This window comes from Petromyzon marinus, chromosome 29 (assembly GCF_048934315.1).
Source record: "Petromyzon marinus isolate PM22_M1 ecotype Great Lakes invasive population chromosome 29, UKy_Petmar_22M1.pri1.0, whole genome shotgun sequence".
NCBI classification, from domain to species: domain Eukaryota; kingdom Metazoa; phylum Chordata; class Hyperoartia; order Petromyzontiformes; family Petromyzontidae; genus Petromyzon; species Petromyzon marinus.
In genome coordinates, this window is record NC_133695.1 from 7872140 (window position 1) to 7893544 (window position 21405).

A 21405-nucleotide genomic window follows, 5' to 3' on the forward strand; every position below is an offset into this window, starting at 1 on the left:
GGACCGTATGACGCACTTGTGACGTCACGCACAGCTGATTTCTACCGACAGGAGGCGGCATTGCCCCGAAGGAGCCATGAGTCGGAATAACCGGGCCCCGTCTCGTCTCGGCCTCCCTCTCCTCACTCTCCTCCTCTTCTGCGTGCAGCACAGGCGAGGCCTCGGTAAAGGTGGAGTGGAACGGTTCGACTCGCGGCCCCGGGCCGGCCGCCAGGGCATTCACCCAGATTGCGTCAATTGACGGTGACGACGGCCGTAGAAGGGGGCCTCCTCCGCGGTCAAGATGGGGTCCTGATGTGGGTCGGATCTTCCCTTCAGCGATCGCGCTGGGTGCATGCATCGCTGATGGATCTGTATTGGAGGCTCGCGGTCCCTGTTAGATGCTGTATAAATGTACACAACTTTGTTTGGGGGAGGCATTCATCCAGCAGTAGATTAATAACGTCTAATGATAATGATGATTCATCCACATTTTTATATCAAATTATTTTAATCATTGTGTTGTGGGGTGGGGGGGTCAGTCCCATTTGAGGGGACCTCATCTCGAGGCCATAATTTATTTCAAGTGCTGCGTTAGGGGCCCTTTCCCTTGGGAGACTTGGCCCATTTCTCTTGAGGGATCGAGTTGAGCGGTCTTACCTCCCCTGAATGCTGTATCTGAATTGAGGCCCCCTCTGTCTTTGTGAAAACGGACTAGTACCCCCTGTCTGTTGTGGGTCTAACTGGGGCCTCCGCATCATTCGAGGGCCCGAGCTGGGCCCCAGGTGATCGCATGCGTCCTGCCCTTTCCCAGGACACACGGTCGGGGAGCACCTATACTTTCAGGTGCTGAGCCCAGGTGAGATCCGATACCTGTTCCAGGTGCGACCAGCCAAGGACTTCGGCGGAGTTTTTGTGAGTACCTGGTTCTGTCGCCAATGTTAACCATGCATGTCACCATGCTATCAATACAAGCCCAACACAGGACACGTTTTGTGAGACTGCGTTATCATTGCCCCTATCGTCGCCTATTGCATTGTCTTTTTCATTTTATAGCAGTGTCATTGACGAATGCTTTGAGTTTAAGCAGAACACTGCTCGTTAGGTCATGAGTACTTGGAAGTTAGCTGGTTGTGCAATATTCATTAAGGACCTTGTTAATCGTTCTCTGCTATTTTGATGTCTTTGCCTTTTGTTGCTGCTGCTGTGCTCACGCACATGCCATAATACAATCATCAGGCACTGATGTTGTGACACCCCCCCCCCTGCATTCCCCTGCCCCCCACAAACTGCAGAACTCTCGCTTCGACAGCATCAACCTGGTGCCCAGCGAGCCCCCTGACGCGTGCAGCGACCTCGCTAACGGGGAGCTGCTGCGGGGTCAGATCGCGCTCGTCGAGCGAGGGTGACTCTCGCATTCCCCGTCCGTCGCTGCGCCCCTGCACAATGGGTTATCTGCACGGTCCTTTGTCGATCCACTGCTGGATGAAGGCCTCCTGCCACGCCGTGTCATGGGGCTTGTTTTATTATTCACCAAGCTGGTCGGAGATGAATGGGGGGGGGGGGGTTCCCAGGACTGGTTTCAGATATCGCTCACCCCTACTGATTGTTAGGCGTGGCTGGAATGGGTTTGTAGCATGATGTGCTTTCCTGCAACACTCAACAGTTATCAGAATGTGTAACACTCATGATTCACTCAGCTGTTTCACAGCATAAGAATCACGATTAGAATTCAGCGTCATGAATGATCAGGCTACCCTTGATGGTGTAGATTATAATTTGTCACTCCCGAATGCATATGGCAGCGCCAGAGCAACTGTCCCTGTTGTGCCACACCTGCAGGGACTGCTCTTTCCTGTCGAAGACGCGCACCGTCGAGCGATACGGCGCGCGTGCCATCATCATCGCTGACAATGCCTACGATGACATCACCTCGTTTGTGGACATGATTCAGGACGGCACTGAGCGTCATGCCTCCATCCCGGCGCTCTTCCTGCTCGGCAAGGACGGGTGGGTAAAGCACCACACATCGAGGAGGCTTTGGGGCTAGGCTAGTGGTGCAGATATCAAGGGTGCAGATGTTGCAACTGCACCAGGGCCTGGGCACTGTTATGAAGAGGGAGGAAGGTGATAGGAGGCCCCATTTCATTGTATATTGAACTTATTTCGCACCGTACGGAGGTGCGGGGGAAGGACAACAAACTAAACACAAAAATAAGTTTTAAAGAAATTCGTTTTCAATATAGATTCAAAAGTGCACAGCTCCAGTGACTTCCTAATATTGGAAGGAAGAGCGTTCCAGACGGCCACAGAAGCACATCTGAAAGCACGCGATGCAGTGACCATCTTTGTTCTATGGTTGGCCAAAAGACGCTGCTGCGAGGATGACCGGAGTTGGCATGATGGTTTATGCTCTGTGACGAGATCACCAAGGTAAACTTGCTTGCACGAGGGCCCTTGCCAAATATGCCCCGCCACTGGCCCTGGCATCACCATTTAAAACAATGATGAATAATTTGAGTTAATTACCCAGGAAATGCCTTCAGAGTCGAAAGTGCTGTATAGGCAGCTCTTATTTAGCAATGATTGGCCAGTTTTACAGTTGAGTTAGTATTTGGCATGTTTTGAGAAACCTACAGTACCTGGAGAAAACATAGACATGCATGGGGGTAACGCTAAATGCTCCGCACGGATTCAAGCATTCATTGCTGTATTCTGTCATCTCCTGACCACCCAAGTCTACAACATCTTGTATTCCCTGGCGGTCTCTCACATCCAAGTACTAACCAGACTCCACGTCACTTAGCTTCTGAGGTCTTACGAAATTAGGCGCATTCAGGTTGAATTCATCAAAAGCAATTTTTTCAAAATGTCTACATGCAATCTTTTTATTAATACACTAGATTTTTATGATCATCAGGTTCCATTAGTCCATTAGGATTATCATGATAAAAATGTCAGTATTTAAATTCCCATTGTAGTCGTGGAATCTCGTATGATATTAAAGAAGCGAACGGCCTTGTTTCTGACGCTTCGTGTCCTTGCCTGCCCACACAGGTATATGATCCGGAGGTCTCTGCTGCAGAATGGACTCGCTTCGGCACTCATCAACATCCCCGTGAACGTCACGTCCATGCACACTTACCAGCTGATGCAGCCACCTTGGACGTTCTGGTGAACCAAACTTGCCACGGCGAGTTGCCTGGCCATCATCAGAATTTAAGCATTGCATTCCAACAATTGTACATTTCTGAGCAGTGGCTGCTTAGACTTTTTAATCACAGTCCCATTACCTGAAGCTGAATAAGGTGAAACCAATTTGCATGTATTTAAGTGAAACTCAGAAACACCCAAGCAAGCATGGCAATTAACCAGACCCATCACTTCTGTTCGATTGAATTTAAAAAATCACTTTGTGTTGTTTTGGCGGGCTTGTCTCACACTTGTGAGAGTACTGGTGTAATTGCAGTTATAAACCTATCATAGAACATGTCACAAGCATTTGGAAGCTGTGACTGGAGCCAGGTGATCAATGAGTATTTTTTGTGAACAAGGCTGCTCGAATGCTTGAGTGCGGCTCAGGCTTTCTTGACCGTCGTTCCACAGTACAGTATTCCGTCACCACACATCCATCCACTGCTGCCGACGTTCAGATTTAGTAGCTGAAGCCTCACGAAATCCCTTGCTTACTTTGGCACACATCACACCTCAGGTGCATGAGAATGATTTTGAAGTTAGACGGTTAGGCCTCGGGGGGTGGGGGGCAAGCGCCTATGTCATGTAATAAGGGTCCAATGAATTGAATAATTGTGCTCGACTTCTACTGTCCCAAGTTTGAGGATTGGTATTTCCGTTCTTCCCCTGTTTTCCCGTGGCCATGTTTCATCTCTTGACATGGTGCAGTTGAGGCATCTGGACCATGAGCTAGTTTACTGCGTTTATTGATTCCATCCATGATAGGGGAATGTGCAGGGTATTTGAGGCATCACAGATTGAGGTGGCTGGATCAGACATTTGTTATTGTGCACCAATGCGCTCTTAGCCATGCATAGTAAGCTCTTTGGGTAATAACAAAGCTGTGTTAAAGACTGTTGTAGAACTGGACCGGATTCGCAGACACATTCTGCGTGGTGCAGCATGAGGTTTGTAAAATAAAATAAATGTTTATGCTCAGCAATACACGCATCAAATCCGGCACATGTAAAATGATGATCTAAAATGTTTTGAAATGTAATAATTGTGGCACTTATCAAGACACTTTAATCGAGGGTACGTTTAGGTGAATGCAGCAGAAACAATTATACAAATGAGATGTGACGAGACAATAAAACAAAAGAAATGAGAAGAAAATCAATTCTAAGATCAAACCGAAACTTGATCAAATAACTGTGGAGTTAACCGATACAGGCGTTTTCATAACTCTGCGCTGATATTGAAGTAAATGTGTGTGTACTGTGGATGTAAATATTTGCATGAGTAATTTTGGTCGAAAGAAAATACTAATGGGAGAACTGGACTGGAACTAAGTGTTTGAATCGAAACATACTCTGCCACCGATGTATTTTTGTTGATGTCAGTTGTGATGATAATTGTAGATTCTAGATAATTATGTTTTTGTCTTTGTGTTTTGGAACAGCGTGTACTTTGCGACAGTAGTCTTAAGTTACAAAAGTGTGTGAAGCCTGAATGTTTTTTTTTTGCGGCCTGCATCATTAAGTCGAACGTGTTGGTTAAAATGTTCAACCACGCTGTTTACACGCAACACAAGCATGAATGGCTAGGTAACCGTGATCGTCAGAACTCTCCGGTCTTTGAAGTGGTCATTGTGTTGGGTTGAGGTGCACTGAAGCCGCTCGTTAAAAAGCCCAATTGTTAGCGTGATCCTTGTTATGTTTTTTTTTTCTTACCTCAGGCGGGTCGATGTCATGAGCATTATTGTTTTCTTGTGAGCAATCGCCTCCGAGCAGAAGTGTGTGGCTCTGTGAGAATGCGGCAGCGAGCAACCATGAATAAAGTTTACAGTGAATTAATAAGGGCATGCGCGATGCTTTTGTCAGTCTGGCGGCAGATGGCCTGGCTCCTCTGAGCTAAACCAGGTTCCCAAGACCTCGGGTTACAAAAGCTATAGGGATCTAAACTTCTCAACCCTAGCCCCGAGTTACTGAAGTGATTTTTATGTTAATGCTGTTATCAATATCAGGAAAGGCCATAAAGCTCCCGGTTGCAGTTAACATAACTAAGTTATGGGTTGAAGAATCGGACGTGTTTAGAGATGGCCAGTGCGATGAGTGGACAACACTTAAGCCTGCCCTGGTGGGATCCTGGTTTCGCATTTGGGTTTCAGCCACCCGTTGTAGATTCTACAAAATATTGAAAATTAATTGTCTCTCTGCCGTGGAACACACGCGTCCCTGTAGCAGAGAATGTGGGAATCTGTGCCCCACGTGTGTGGACAGTAAAAGTGATCTCAAAGGATCTCTAGCAGTGGCCGTATCTGCTTCGGCAGGTCGTACTCGGCATGCACGGAGGTCCACAGTTCACTATCGGAGTCTCAAATGGACACGGCGTCTCGGGACAGGTTATTTGATGATACTGCGTTGGCAGTGGTGCACAAGCGCAAATAACAAAACGTTTTGACAAATACGTTTTTTTTCCTGGTAACATGAAGCTAGCTGATGGCAGGGAATTCAATTTTGGGGAAATATTTTCACAATTACAAAAAAATCAGACGTGTTGATAACAACGATTTTTGTGAATGAAGATTTTTCTATACAGTGTTCGTAAAATGTTGCATCCCAGGAAAAGAGGCCAAACGTCAGAACAGTTCCCAAATCGACTTGGACTCCACATCTTACATTGAGGATGACAGCTTGGCGGCCATATTGCCAAGGGAAGTAACCATCCACCTCCCTCCCTACTCAATATGGCCGCCGGCACGTAGCAAAAAACGCGCGCTTGCGATTGGCCCACTCAGCGGGGCACGTGGTTGTGCAGGGGCCAATCGCGCGAGGACCAAGAAACACTGATCTCCTTCCAGGCCGAAGCGAGAGTCCGCGATGTCCCGCGGGTCGAGCGCGGGCTTTGACCGCCACATCACCATCTTCTCGCCCGAGGGCCGCCTCTACCAAGTCGGTGCGTGTCCTCCTCCCCCCTCCCTCCACGCAGGCCGGACGGGGAGCGAGGAGATCCCGGCTCGAGCCGAGTCACGCTGGACAGCGGGAGCGGTCGCACCGGCTGCGGCCTAACGGGATAGGCTCGGTTGTAAACTGCCATTCATTCATCCCGCGTGTAAACACTTAAACTATTCGAGTGCAGAGTAGTGAAGGAAATTGAGGTAATTAAGATGATTTCAGTAGAATTGCGCGCGGTGTGAGCAGTTGTACGGGCGCGTGTGCCCCGCGGATTTGTGTTGAGGCGGGCGCGGTGAGGTGCGGTGGAGAGCCCAGGCCGGGCCCTGCAAATTCAGCCGAGTCACGGGGCGGCCTGAGCGGCCTTTGCCTGACCCAGCACCCCGTCACTGTCGGCGTTTACAATGGGTGGTCGCTCAATCCGCTCCTGATATCAACGTAACGCCCAATCTTTAAAGTTTCGCGGGATTTAGGCTGGACAGTGCTTGGGGTGGGTGACCGTGCACATTAGGTTTGTGTGCTCCGTGTTGGACAGCAGAGGGCAGTGCAGATGCATCCATTGTTACGTAGTAATGTTCTGATGGCTTCAACTTTTCACCCGCATATTGTATAAGTTGAGGGAAATAAAATTGCCTAGTAGTGTTTGTTAAATGCAACCAGCAGCTGGTCTGACATGTCCCGCTCTTGTCGGTGTGGAGCCGTTGTTTGTGATGGGCAAGAGCATTAACTGGAATCGCATGCGGTGACAACGTTTAATTGTAACTGACTTTTCTACGTGACCAATAAAAGCGAATCTGTGATGGCCTATGACCAAATCGACAAAAATTCGCCTGACATCGTCAGATCAAAGTAGACGAGCAGAAGAGCTTGGCTTTTCTTGATTTCTGTTCTAGTCTGGTCGACTGCTCTCCGATTTCAGAAACTGCGTGGACATTTTGACCCGTGTGATGTGCTGTAGGTGGCGCTGTGAACACTAAAGAAAGAGCAAAACATGACAGGGTTGCTGGCAGCGCCTGAAAACTGGGGGTTAGGTGTTGGTGCAGGGTTCAAGTATAGCCTTAGGTATAGAGGGGGTGATGAGCTAGTTAGTGTTAGTATTGGGCTAGTATTTATCTGATTGTGATCTGTCAATAAACAGCGTGTCCCTTCTCTCAATTATATTGTAATTGTACACTTAATGCTAAATTAAAGCTCTCCTTTGTAAGTTCACTGTTGGATGAAAGCCAACAGTAGATTGACAATTCCTCAACGGTGTATTTCCTTTAGGGATGGTTTGTCCTCACTTCACGCTGGTCAATCAGTGCAGGGGATGCCGAGGACTGTTTCACATGTCACGCTCATATTTCACCCATCAAGGTTGTTAGCCATAGTTGAGAATCGAAATCAGGTCGCTGGGTTGGTAGAGCAGTGTACTAACCATTGCACCACCACTTCACCACTTTGTGTATTTTTCACAGTCTTCCTTTTTTTTACGCAAACCACGTGGGGGAGTTTCCCATCTAGCAGTAGATTGACAAAAGGGCATTGTACAGACAGGAAGCCCATAGGATGATGAACCGACATGTTATTTTATACTTTGTGTGCTGAAAGAGATCCCTGTTAGTGTATACATATAGTTTTGGTGATTTGTGCCGAATGCCTGACAATATATACAGTGAGGGAAAAAAGTATTTGATCCCCTGCTGATTTTGTACGGTTGCCCACTGACAAAAAAATGATCAGTCTATAATTTTAATGGTAGGTTTATTTGAACAGTGAGAGACAGAATAACAACAACAAAAATCCAGAAAACGCATGTCAAAAATGTTAAATTGATTTGCATTTTAATGAGGGAAATAAGTATTTGACCCCTCTGCAAAACATGACTTAGTACTTGGTGGCAAAACCCTTGTTGGCAATCACAGAGGTCAGACGTTTCTTGTAGTTGGCCACCAGGTTTGCACACATCTCAGGAGGGATTTTGTCCCACACCTCTTTGCAGATCTTCTCCAAGTCATTAAGGTTTCGAGGCTGACGTTTGGCAACTCGAACTTTCAGCTCCCTCCAAAGATTTTCTATGGGATTAAGGTCTGGAGACTGGCTAGGCCACTCCAGGACCTTAATGTGCTTCTTCTTGAGCCACTCCTTTGTTGCCTTGGCCGTGTGTTTTGAGTCATTGTCATGCTGGAATACCCATCCACGACCCATTTTCAATGCCCTGGCTGAGTTAAGGAGGTTCTCACCCAATATTTGACGGTACATGGCCCTGTCCATCGTCCCTTTGATGCGGTGAAGTTGTCCTGTCCCCTTAGCAGAAAAACACCCCTAAAGCATAATGTTTCCACCTCCATGTTTGACGGTGGGGATGGTGTTCTTGGGGTCATAGGCAGCATTCCTCCTTTTTTAAATACAGCGAGTTGAGTTGATGCCAAAGAGCTCCATTTTGGTCTCATCTGACCACAAAACTTTCACCCAGTTGTCCTCTGAATCATTCAGATGTTCATTGGCAAACTTCAGACGGGCATGTATATGTGCTTTCTTGAGCAGGGGGACCTTCCGGGCGCTGCAGGATTTCAGTCTTTCACGGCGTAGTGTGTTACCAATTGTTTTCTTGGTGACTAAGGTCCCAGCTGCTTTGAGATCATTGACAAGATCCTCCCGTGTAGTTCTGGGCTGATTCCTTACCGTTCTCATGATCATTGCAACTCCACGAGGTGAGATCTTGCATGGAGCCCCGGGCCGAGGGAGATTGACAGTTCTTTTGTGTTTCTTCCATTTGCGAATAATCGCACCAACTGTTGTCACCTCACCAAGCTGCTTGGCAATGGTCTTGTAGCCTATTCCAGCCTTGTGTAGGTCTACAATCTTGTCCCTGACATCCTTGGAGAGTTCTTTGGTCTTGGCCATGGTGGAGAGTTTGGAATCTGATTGATTGATTGCTTCTGTGGACAGGTGTCTTTTATACAGGTAACAAGCTGAGATTAGGAGCACTCCTTTTAAGAGTGCTCCTAATCTCAGCTCGTTAACTGTATAAAATACACCTGAGAGCCAGAAATCTTTCTGATTGAGAGGGGGTCAAATACTTATTTCCCTCATTAAAATGCAAATCAATTTATAACATTTTTGACATGCGTTTTTCTGGTTTTTTGTTGTTGTTATTCTTTCTCTCACTGTTCAAATAAACCTACCATTAAAATTATAGACTGATCATTTCTTTGTCAGTGGGCAAACGTACAAAATCAGCAGGGGATCAAATACTTTTTTCCCTCACTGTACGCTGTGTGTAACGCTGGGTAGGCTACTTGGATTTTCATGCAATGTTATTTTTTTTCATGAAAGACTTTAAAGTTGTAACTAATTCATTATTAGTTTGTAACTATTTATTAGTTTGTTACAATAAGAATATTTTTTTTCCCAAAACTATACCAGCGCGACTTAATAAAAGCCAAGTGCGCCGCTGTTTTTGTATTTCATCGTTTCGTTTTGCACACCATGACAAAAATAAGAAATAAATAATCTATGAAGTTTATTTGTGTTTGACAATTTTTTTTTTGGGACATCGAATAGAAATTGAAATAAAGAAGCAGAATCAATTTGATGACCTTTGCTCGCACTTATAGTGAAAATTTGTGAACATAGACCTCTCCCCTTCCGATCAATAATAAATAGTTACTTTTTTCAAATTCACATAAATTCAGAATCCAGTAAGTTATTGTAACCGAGTGCAAACTTATTTTGGTTAAAAGCGACCTGCTCACATTTTCTGCGAAAATTAGTGAACACCGACCTGCCCTTCTGGTTTATAAATAGTTATTTTTTTTTTCACATCAATACAGAATCCATTAAGTCGATACTTGTTAGTAATTAAATTATTCCTATAACACTTGCACATTTGTAACAAACATAAGTCGAGAACCACGTGTTTATATTTGTTTATTCACTCTCACAGGTGAGGAAAAATGTTAGTTTGGAAAACCAATTTTTGTTGGAAACATTTATTTTACTTTTTTCCTGATAGAAAGTTAACTCAAACAGCTCTTATAACGCTATGATGAAGGTGATTTAGAATTGTAATTCATTATTTACATGTTTGTAATAAATGACTGTCAGAGTAAATTATATTCAGTACATCACATTCCGTAATTTAGATTTCATTAAGATGAATCCAGACGAGTGCAGATGAAAGAAGACATCGATTCATCAGAGAAAGGCAGCAGAGATGGCTTAATCGACAAAGTCAAGAAACACTGGGTCGTTAACGTGCAATAACCATAATATGATGGGCAATTACACTATTTTATATTTTGCCTCATGATATTGGAATCAGTAAGGTCATGTGGACTGATGCCATGCACGATTGCTGTTTTCGCAGAGTATGCTTTCAAGGCCATCAACCAGGGTGGCCTCACGTCGGTGGGGCTGCGGGGCAAGGACTGTGCAGTGATGGTCACACAGAAGAAAGTGCCCGTGCGTCCCACTCACCCTCCACTCACCCACTCACCCACTCAGGGTCTGGGTGTTAAAATCTGGGCAGGGGTGGAGTGGCATTAATGTGTGACTTTTTGTTCCACCTTGCTTTTACTGCTGAAATTTTAACAACTGATACACAGTTGTTTCCCGCTCGTGAATCGCGTTGGATATGTAAGTTCAGTGGGGGATGTAATCCTGGTGAGACTAAGTCATGTGGTTTTATTTTCATTTCTCAGGACAAGCTGCTTGATTCCAGCACGGTGACGCAGCTCTACAAAATCACAAACGGGATCGGCTGCATGATGACCGGCATGACGGGTATGCACGCACACCTTCACTTACCCTGTTTGACAGCTCGTTGCTATCAGCAGCAGTGGCAGTGGGCATGTTTGTGAAAGTAACCTTTCTCTGACATCAACGTGGGTTTTAATGATATCCAGCGTAATATTGGGAATGGTATGTATCCAGGAAAGCCTCACTAACTCTCGAGACACACGTTTTAGGAGAGTTCTAAAAAAAATTAAAGGATGCTTTACACGTGAGAGAACTGGAGTACATGTCATAAACTCACACGAGCCGATCACTAACCGGACTGAACATAAACATGTCACGAAGTATGATCCTGATTTGCATGCGAATTACTGGCCACAAAGCAAGCCCAGAAGGTTGAGAGTTTCAAAAGTGCTACGGATTAGCTCATCCGCCATAACGCTAGATTGTAGGCAGTTGCCACCACACCCTGCTTAACAAGTTCTCAGTGGTTCTCGTTGATTGTACTCGATGTTTTCTCCCCTCTCGGTGGTACCAGCGGACGGGCGCTCACAGGTGCAGCGTGGACGGTATGAGGCGGCCAACTGGAAGTACAAGTACGGTTACGACATCCCCGTGGACATGTTGTGCAAGCGCATGGCGGATATCTCGCAGGTGTACACGCAAAACGCTGAGATGAGGCCGTTGGGCTGCTGTAAGTGCCCTACCCCCATCCACACTGGTTCACTCCGTCGGTCACCTCATCACGCTGATGTTGTTACTATCATGGTTACTGTACCCCTGGATTTCGATCATGGATTCCTCTCCCCATGTTGAGGAGTCTTGTCAACCAGACTGACCTTTTCATCTCATTGATGCTGTGTTGAACTGATTTTCACGAATGTTATCAAGTAGCATGATGAGCTTTGTGGTAAAATGGGTTAAAATAGGCGCCTATTGCTGAAACTGGTAGGGTTGGCAAGTATGCACTGCCCACACACTATCTCCATGTATCTGATATAAACGGTACCTACTGAAACTATGACAAGCCCAGTAGTCACTTTAAGATGTTTTCTTGTTCATGTTTTTTTGTTTGTTGCGGTTGCACCCGATTCAAGAGCCGAATGGCTCACAGGGCTATACCAAATAAATGAACTGAACTATGAACTAAAGTGGACACTGATAACTGACAGCGCTGTTTTGTTAAGCTCTGATAAGTTAATACATTCATTTGAAATGTTTAACCGATGAGGACAGGCAAGAGGAATGGCAATTATGAAATCTGAGGCCAGTCACAAATCTCCACCTGGATTACACAAGTAACATTTCTTGACAAAACCGAGCAAGAATGTTCATTTTATATACTTTGGGTGATGCTACGCCTCTGTTTCCCACCAAACATGATTTTTTTTCAGTTATAGTTCTGGATCCATTCGGTTTATCCAGTATTGGGAGCAGCCTCCTATCAGCTCTTTTCATTTGCCTGAATAACATAAGTCACTGCGTTTATAACTTCTCTAAAGACTCCAATAATTTAGATGTATTTTGTCATATAATATTTTTTCAATTGCTGTTTATTATTTAGCACATCTTCACTGTGTCCTAAGCGCATGCTTTAATTAAATAATTCGCAGTGATGATTCCTTCACTTCGCTGGTGACATCTGTCGGCACTGCCGTTTCCCTCCCGCCCCGTGTGCCCCGATTCCACCTGGCCCCGATGATCGTCCTGCTAGGCATGATGCTGATCGGCATTGACGAGGAACTGGGCCCCCAGCTTTACAAGTGCGACCCGGCCGGGTACTTCTGTGGCTACAAAGCGACGAGTGCGGGTGTGAAGCAAACAGAGGCTAACAGCTTCCTGGAGAAGAAGCTCAAGAAGAAGCCGGACTGGAGCTTCGAGCAGACTGTGGAGGTGCTTTCCAAGTGTTCCTTTGCCTTCATGCCAAACATTATCACCGACACTCCTCATCCAAGTCTTGGTTTAAGTTAACATGACTCAGATTCCACATTGCTTGCTTAGTCATGATTCACTTGTGAGGCATGTGTGCCATTGCCAGGTTTGTGAGCAAAGTGATTAGTTGTGTAATGTCAGAGATCTGCATCAACCAGGCCCTTGTGCTTCGTCATGACTCTGTTATGTCTGCCACTTACAATTGCCGGCAGCTGGCCCATGCAGAGGAAGCTACTTGTGCCACCGAGCTTCCGGGCATTGATCGGCCCGGTTACGGACCGTACCATCGGATGACCACGTGTGGTGTCGCGTTGTTCACAGACGGCGATCACATGCCTCTCCACCATTGTGTCGGCCGACTTTAAGCCCTCGGAGATCGAGGTGGGCATCGTCACGGTGGACAATCCCAAGTTCAGGTGAGGCCGAGTGTTGCCCGGGGAAAAGCTGACCTCGCAGGAAGTCCACATCCGTTACCAGTGTCAAATACCAAAAATAAAGATATGCAAAAATTTTACAATGGTTCATGTTCTAGAATAATGTAGCTGTACTCTGCTGAACATTTCCATGGAATTTATGAATGGCTCTTGCCTATAACACCAGTTAATGTTGACTTTTTTTGGTGAAATAAATACCCTTAATTCATTGGAAATTACTTTATTCCATTGTTAATGCATAGGGATGTTTATTAACCCTGGTACCGAGAAAACTGCACGCAATCAGTTGCGTGTGCCAAGCTTTTATAAAATATGGCTGCAAGGTTCAAGTGTAAAATGAGTAAACAGGATGATGATGATGATGATGAAAAATCCCAGACCTATAGTGCTACGCATACAGCTATGCCCTCCTCCGCATCCCTGGATCGCGATTAGGGTAGTTAATCTCAGTTTTTAGCATCATTAGCAATAGTATGCATTAAGTAGATTACCGGTTTAACAACTGTGAGCCCGATAACTGGCATGATGTGGTGAAGTCTTCATCCAATATTGCATTGGCAAAGGGCTGTACGGTTATTCGTATACATTTTGTATTTGATGGGTTGCCCCATGGAAAATCACATTTTAAAGCAACGTGCAGTTTGAACGTTCATGCATTGCAATCGGTTGGATCATTAATATTGTAGTGAGTTCAACTTAGTTGCAGACGTAGACTTGGATTCAACACATTTTAACAAAACATTATAAAACCCTTGACTTGTAATCGATATTGGAATCCGTGACACAATTTTAAAAAAATCAACTAACAGCCCTTCCTACGTCCAGCGAGCACAGGGAACCGCAGCCCACGTCGGTGGCTGCACGGGAAATTTATATGAGCGGCCCAAACCTTGAGCTGCTGCCCACACTCAACCACTGCTGCCCCCGTCCCCGCTCCACAGGCTTCTCACCCAAAATAACGTCATGCGTGCCAGGCAGTCCCAGTTGACTACTGTAGCATTGGATTGCGCATTCCACTATTGGTTTGTGATTTTTGCTGGGGGATTTTTCCGCTTGTACTTTTTAAAAATGTTTACAATATTAAAAAGCCCATGCAAAGTATATTTCAAACTGTAAATATGCTAAATTGGTCTTTGTGGAAATAGCGGGGTTTTGTTAAGAAAGCGAATGTGCCGAGGCACCCCACCCCTGCATTAGCCCAGGATAGCGAGTGTACGCTGTGGCTATAGTTTATGGGGACAGTTGTGGGACATTTTAATGGATATCTGTGAAAAATAACTTTATAGCTCATCGGACTCCAGTATAAATTCATATTATGATTCTGATATTCTGACATCCTAGAGTCCCGTCTAGGCCATCTGTCTACGCTCACATGGATTTTGTTTTTGCAGGGTCCTCTCGGAGGTGGAGATCGATACTCATCTTGTCGCCATTGCGGAGAAAGATTAGTTTTACCGTCAGCGCTGTTTTTTTTTACAATAATTACCGTACTGTTGGGAATTTACAAAAGAAAAACGATTGTTTAGGCCCACGCAGGCATTCTTTGTGATCTGCGTCATTGCCATTGAGCTTCATGTCAACAGGGCATCCGGGAAATTCCATGCAGGTCTCTTACAGGGACTGTCGCCCTCCTTCGCCAATTGTCGATTGTCCCAAAAGGCGAGCCGGTGGTGGGCAAGTCAGGTATCCATTGATAGTGTGTACGGTGCGTGTCACTTGACAATAAAGTGGTTTCGACACTGCAGCAATTGTTTCCTTGTTTCTGTGTTCCCCTTGGCGCCTCAAGTTGAGTGAATTTGCATTTCGTATTTCCCCTATGGAAATTCCCAGCTGTGGGTGCATGCGTGACACAGCTGTAGTACACTCTACCCTACCTGGGGGTTTTTTGTGATAGGCTGCGTGGGCTGTAAATGAGGGCAGGTTATTTCCTGATTGACTGACCTTTGTATGGGACTGACTTGCACTTTCCAACTTATGACTTTGAACTTGAAATGTTAAAAATATACGTTTATTTAAAACATCCAAAAAATATATATACAGTATTTTACAATACATTCAAATTGCATTGCAGTCGTGAACACACACAATAGTACAAAAAAAATATCAGCTTTACATATACAGGCATTGTGTTGTAGTGTATATTTATTTCTGATCACAGTTCGTGAGCGTTATGACGGTAGCACCATGAAGTCACTGTCCTGTCTCGGCAGTGTTGACGCTGCCGAATACAGCCCATTGATCAGGGCTCGAGTGTTCAGGAGGGGGGCTGGCATGGGTTGGTAAGTTGGCTCCCGTCAGTGTAGCAGCTCCCCGTTGATCCGAATGTCATCAAACTGCAGCATCGTCAGCACCTGGGAGAAGAAAGCATTGCAGCGGAGATGAGTGTGAGGTGCTAATGGCACGATACCGTTTGAATTCCTATAGCGCCTCGATGCTAACACATCATCACAGGGTGACATGACAGGCAGCAATACCCCCATATTTTTATCCAAGGCATTTTCTCCTCTAAAACCACAATGCTTTAGCCGACCTTTCGGCAGTTGTGCTTCTGAAAACATTTGTGCACCTGATACAAACAGGTGACGGCTGCTGTGTGTTGGCGTGGAGCTGATGTCTGGGAGTGTGGTTAGGGCATTAGAGGTGTGCATGAGTGCCCAGCTAGTTGCCAAGTGTGCACTAACACCAGTGCTTGGAGTAAAATTAACCGGTTTTGTGCAACCAAATTGAATGAGCAGTTAACACACATTTTTTCAAAACTGAAAATTATTCCCACCAAGTTAGCCATTTCAATTTGAAATATTTTTATCGAATCGGTTATGATACCCATTTCAGTTGCGCACAATCGAGGCAACCATGCTAATGGAACGGACGTTAGTGACGACCCATGGGGACCGTGGCGGCGTGGGGCCTCACCGAAGGGTTGTGGCGCGCCAGGTCGAGCGGTGTTTCCCCCTCCAGGTTGCGGGCCTTCTGGTTGGCCCCGAGGCGAGAGAGCAGCGCTGCCAGTTTCCCGTGGCCCAGGCCAGCAGCCACGTGGAGCGGAGTGCACCCGTCCCAGGCGGCCGCGTTAGGGTTGGCTTTGTGCCGCACCAGGGTCTCGCAGATCCCCTCGTCTTGCATCTCCACGGCAGCATGTAACACCGTGCGTCCGCTCCTGGGATCCTGTGGGCAACGGAATCAGGGCGGGGGTCAGGAACGAAGGTTGTGGAAACCCAGTGGGCCTCTGCTGTTGGTGCGCTTGCTCGTGTGTACAGGAAAAATGGGAAAGGAGGTTCGTGCAGATTCGTAGCTCACCTCGTCGTTTGCGTTGGCGCCGATTCTCAGCAAGTATTCAACCATTTCTTTGTCTTTCCTCAACACGGCGGTGTGGAGACACGTGAGCCCTGTGATGAGACAAAACGGCAAGCATTGATTAATGCCGGTTTCTTACCTGGGAAAGCCCTGCTCAGCTGTTTGCTAAATTCCATTTATGAAGAGGAAACCGGAGAAGCCAGATAAATCAATTTGTGTGTATGAGGAGGAGACACCTCGCTGCCTCACCCCTACAACGCCTGGCCAGCCCTGGTGGTAACCCATTCAGGCTCAACCCTTCTAAGTATTATGTGGCGAACTAAAATAGTTTTAGCTGAACTTTGACTCAGGTTTACAATTCGTACATCACCCCCACGCCGAACTCCATTCGCCCACAGGACTGAATACAGAAGCCCCGGGCCCCCTTCAAACATAACCGGCTGTAAGTGTGGGCACCACACCTTCATAGTTGGGGGTGCAGAGGGCACGGGTGAGGACCCGTGGATTCTGTGCCGACGTGACCACCCGCAGGCATCCGTGGGCACCCAAGGTGCACGCCAGGTGCAGCGGAGAGTTCCCCGCCAGGTCCTGCGCCTCGATGTCCGCACCGGCCGTCGCCAGGGCCGCTGCCAGCTCCTCCTGGGACGTGACGATGGCCAGGTGCAGCGGAGTCTGCAGGAGAAGGAATAGGGAAGGGGTAGGGAGGGTTAGGTTAGGATGCTGTGTATAATAATGGCCTAAATGTATTCAGGAAAACCCAGCCGAGTTTCAGGAGGGCCCTGATGCACTGGGCTGTTTTAACGAAGCAGTGTTTGGCTTCTTGCAGGAAAATACCGGAAAAAACCACCGTGCAGGCCAGCGAGGTTTGAGAGTTTCACAAATGTCTTCACCTTGCACTTTTTAAGTGCTAGATCACAGGTGTCCTACGCCTATCGAACCCACATCCCTTGTAAGTATGGGCTCGTAGGAAGCGGTAGCGCATTAGCACACTGCACTCCGAACTCGGCGACCCAAGTTCGATTTCCACTCGCGGCCAACACCAGTGACGATTATCTGAACCGGTCCTTGGCCTCCTCGAGGTCGACTCAGCCTCAAATGAGTACCTGGTGTGGTTTGTAAAATCGCCACTAGAGACAAAGACGGCCGGGCGTGGTGCTGACTACCTACCCCGGCATATGCCTTGCCGGCCTTCATAGGTGCTCGCTAACAGCACTTTTCCCAACAGTCTGCTAAAGGCTATACGGGGCATCTTTGTGTTGTCGGCTCATAGCCCCGAGTGGTTGTTGGTGAGGGAGTGGAGAGGTCATCGGGAGGCTCACCTGCATGAGGTGGTTGGTGGCGTTGAGGAGGCGGCACTGCAGATCTCTCCTGAGCAGCTCGTGAGCCACGTGTCTGGCTTCGTGGATGATGGCGAGGTGCAGGAGGCTGTGGGAACACGCGGTCACTCTCGGGTCAATGCCGTGCTTCAGCATACAGTATACAAGTAATGTCAGTGCATTACTTCACTGCGACGTAGGCTCTTGGTGACGCCTGGAGTAAAGAGGGTCATGGCACCTGGTAAAGTTGGTATGACACAAACCAACTTTACCAGGTGTTTTATGGAACCTGCCCATTGGATGTAGGCAGGTCCCATAAAACGGCATCGACGGACAAAGGTCGCTTGTTCTAACTACGGCTTTTCTATTCATAGCTCGAAGTGGTTTCCACCAGCGTTATTTGCCCGACCGCCGGGGTAATTGCCCAGCCCGGTAATTCCACTCGCTTGCGTCATCCCGGGCTTGGGGCGGGGAGGGGGAGAGGCCTTCATCCAGAAGTAGATTGACCATAGCGAACGATGACGACGGTGGCGGTGGTGGTGGTGTTGGTGACGATGTTGTAATTCACGCCGATATGATCGGTCGCTTGACTTCCGAGTGGAACAGCTCAGGCTGGGGAAATCCGCCGTGACGCGGTCACGTCTCGACACCACGAAGAAGGATTCATTCCAGAATTTGTCACGGGTGGGAATTTTTTTGTTTCGTACAGATCGTCTGTGACCCTTTACATGCGTCGGTCGTTCGGGGGGTTGTTTGACCATACTTCACTGCGCTGGTCAGTGCGTGTTGGCAAAAGTGGGGGGAGTATAGATGTGGGAGCATCTAAGCACAGTACAACGGACTTGCCCTGCCCACTGACGCGTCCCACGTAGCCCCGTTCGCAGCCGGTAACACGATTGTATCAATTGTGGGTGCGCATGAAAGCAATGTCCAGGCTCAAAACGTTGCTTGGCTTCACAATCTAATGAGATTTTATCAAAATCAACACTCTTCCCACATACAGACGGAGGGTATAGCAACCTCGGCGTCCACAGCAGTGAGTGTCTTCTGAATGCATAGTGTGTGTGTGTGCCTTCTGAACGTATGTGTACGGATGTGTACGGTATTGGGTGTGTTACAAAATACTGCTCGGCAACATTGCTGTGTAGTGTTGATGAATGTGTGAAGTGTGAAAAATTATAACTCTAAACCTGCCCTAGGTCAACTCAGCATGCGTAAACATCAGAAGACAAAGGCGGCCGGGCGTGAGTACTGTATGCATGTTTGAACTTCTTTCGCACCGTCCCCTCATGTGCCTTGTCTCACATTAACAGTCGCTCGCGAATATCACTGGTTCCACATGTAAGCCACGGGGCATTGTTGCTCCGTCTCTTGTGCACCCACTCCGTACCCCCTCTCCGTCTCTTGTGCACCCACTCCGTACCCCCCCCCCCCCCACCCTGTCTCCGTGAATGCTGTCAGTGTGCGGCGTGTCCGCGTGCGTTGTCCGTGTGCGTTGTCCGTGTGTCCGCGTGCGTTGTCCGTGTGTCCGCGTGCGTTGTCCGTGTGTCCGCGTGCGCGTCCTCACTTGTCTCCATCCTCGTCCGTGTCTTCGGGCAAACGCATCTCCCCGTATTCGCATCTCTCCATCTCCCCGCAGTGCAGACTCAGGTTCCTCATCCTCGCCATGTCCTCGTCGCTCAGCGAGCAGATCCCCGAGTCCACTTGCTCCATCTCCCCGAAGGAGGTCTTGACATCTCCGCCGAGGTGCGACGCGCCCCACTGGCACGCGGGGTCGCGGCCAAACGGCCACGCCGAGGTCATTGTCGAGGTGGACATTGTTAACCGAGCTGAGGTCTGAGATGCCTGAAACTCCGTGGTGTTTCAAAGTTCTGAACTCTGTGAGGTCTGCTGGGGGAGTGTCGGGGGTTTTATGCATCGGGTCGCGTGCGGAGTTTCCAAGCCGGGCGTGGCTCTCAGAGCAACCGGGAACACGGCGTTCTCAGGGTGTCTCACCCCAACCCCCACCAGCCCTCCTCGGTGGGGATTTCCAGAGCTGCGGGGTGAAAAGGGGGGAGGAGGGAGGGCGGAGGGCGGACTGCTCCGCTCAGCCCTCCGCAGTTATTTGCATGTAAACGTGCAATACCTGTAAAGGCCGACTCTTCCCCAACGTTTACAATTCAGAGTTCCTACTCCAAGCTGTTCACCATTTGCATGTTGGTGCAGATAACACTTGCTCTTTTCCTACATTACCCCCCCCTCCCCTTCCAACGACTAACCAGGCTGAAGCCCCTTTAGCTTCCGAAATCGGATGGGATAGGGGGCGCGTGTAGTGTTGATGATGTCGCAGCCAGGGGAGACGATTGATCGCTCTTGCGAGGGAAACTTGGAGAAGGTGCCCGTCCACCCGCCTATGGGCTATATAGGGCTTTATTGGGGGCTTTATTTTAAGCTGTTATCCAGCCATGGATTAAACATTGAGACCAAGCGAGACGGCTGCCCCCCCCCCCACCATCCAGCTTTTGGACAGAGGAGAAAGCCCCCCCAAAATGAGTATCTTTCATTCATGAGCCTCGACCCACACCATCAACACCACCATCGCAACCGCACTTGTCCTGTCCACCATGAGCCGTGGTCTATCCACAGCTGGACGGAGGCCTCCCCAAGCCGTCGCGATCCTCCTCACTCTTGCGAAGCAACAACTCATTGAGTTGCTGCAATAACGAGAACCGCGGTGTGCTTCCTCTTGGGCGCATTGCCTCGTTTGGCTGCCACTCCGTCTGTGGTTTTGACCACCGGCCCGGCCATTATTCCTTTTGGCGACGTGTCCCACCCACGTGGACTGTTCTTAAGTCAGAAAACGCGATGTTGTAAGTTGTGTGTGTGTTATATACTTCACATATTCCTGCTTCTCAATGCAATCAGAAGCACGCATCTCTCAGCGATCCTTTTGCGTTTTTGTTCCATTTTATATGTCAATGTTTTTGATCCATATGGCATAGCGGATCAAATATACACCGATTAAAAGCATTCTTCTCAATGCACATCGCTCTGTTGTAGGAGCTGAATAGTTCCAGATGAGAGCCAATCGGGAGAACCGCCTCCATCTTCTCAGTGATAGAAACAAACACTCTTGTTATTTATACTTAAACCTGTTATTCGTAATACCCATAGAAGCACCCAGGGCGTAATTTATCGCTGATTACTGCCCGGGTCGCTGTGTTCTGATAGGAGGCACTGGACTTGTTTCCACAGCCATAGCGATCATACTTGGTGTTCTGAAATATTTTTCTGGTCGCCGACCCGGACAAACCCCGGCTGAAATTAATCGCTGGGTTTGCCTACGAATCTAGACGTGGCAGTGGGCCAAACACGCTGCTGCGGGGGACACGTGACGGGTGAATGACGCCTGTAGAATGTTATTTGTTTACTGGTAGCGACTCTACCAGAAGACGGTATGATTTCAGTTTTGACAGCGCAATATGTAACCAATGTAAAAAAATGTAAAAAAATGCGAATAGACTTTTTTTCCAGCGTTGATGATGAAAAGGCTTTACACTGGTCTTTTTCAGGACATGGAGTTGAGTTTCCCCATATCACGGAGTATTATATCACTATTTCACCAAT

The 21405-nt window shown here is 47.6% G+C and overlaps 3 protein-coding genes across 3 annotated transcripts; 2 read left to right on the forward strand and 1 right to left on the reverse strand.

The window, feature by feature from the left end:
- Positions 1-3: 3 nt before the first annotated feature.
- On the forward strand, positions 4-5012 carry PRADC1 (protease associated domain containing 1). The gene is made up of 5 exons (XM_032962745.2): positions 4-164; positions 794-894; positions 1275-1384; positions 1822-1989; positions 3037-5012. Exons 1-5 carry the CDS (start codon positions 77-79, stop codon positions 3155-3157), a joined length of 588 nt encoding a protein of 195 aa, XP_032818636.1. The 5' UTR covers positions 4-76; the 3' UTR covers positions 3158-5012.
- A 942-nt stretch (positions 5013-5954) lies between these two features.
- PSMA6 (proteasome 20S subunit alpha 6) lies at positions 5955-14936 on the forward strand. The gene is made up of 7 exons (XM_032962744.2): positions 5955-6111; positions 10459-10553; positions 10793-10874; positions 11365-11520; positions 12541-12719; positions 13080-13174; positions 14584-14936. The coding sequence occupies exons 1-7, from the start codon at positions 6036-6038 to the stop codon at positions 14639-14641; spliced, it is 741 nt and encodes a 246-aa protein (XP_032818635.1). The 5' UTR covers positions 5955-6035; the 3' UTR covers positions 14642-14936.
- Positions 14937-15184: 248 nt separating this feature from the next.
- Positions 15185-19793, reverse strand: NFKBIA (NFKB inhibitor alpha). Its single transcript, XM_032962743.2, has 6 exons — positions 19367-19793; positions 17803-17908; positions 16945-17155; positions 16487-16575; positions 16106-16354; positions 15185-15543 (listed from the first exon to the last, which is right to left on the reverse strand). Exons 1-6 carry the CDS (start codon positions 19615-19617, stop codon positions 15487-15489), a joined length of 963 nt encoding a protein of 320 aa, XP_032818634.2. The 5' UTR covers positions 19618-19793; the 3' UTR covers positions 15185-15486.
- Positions 19794-21405: the final 1612 nt, after the last annotated feature.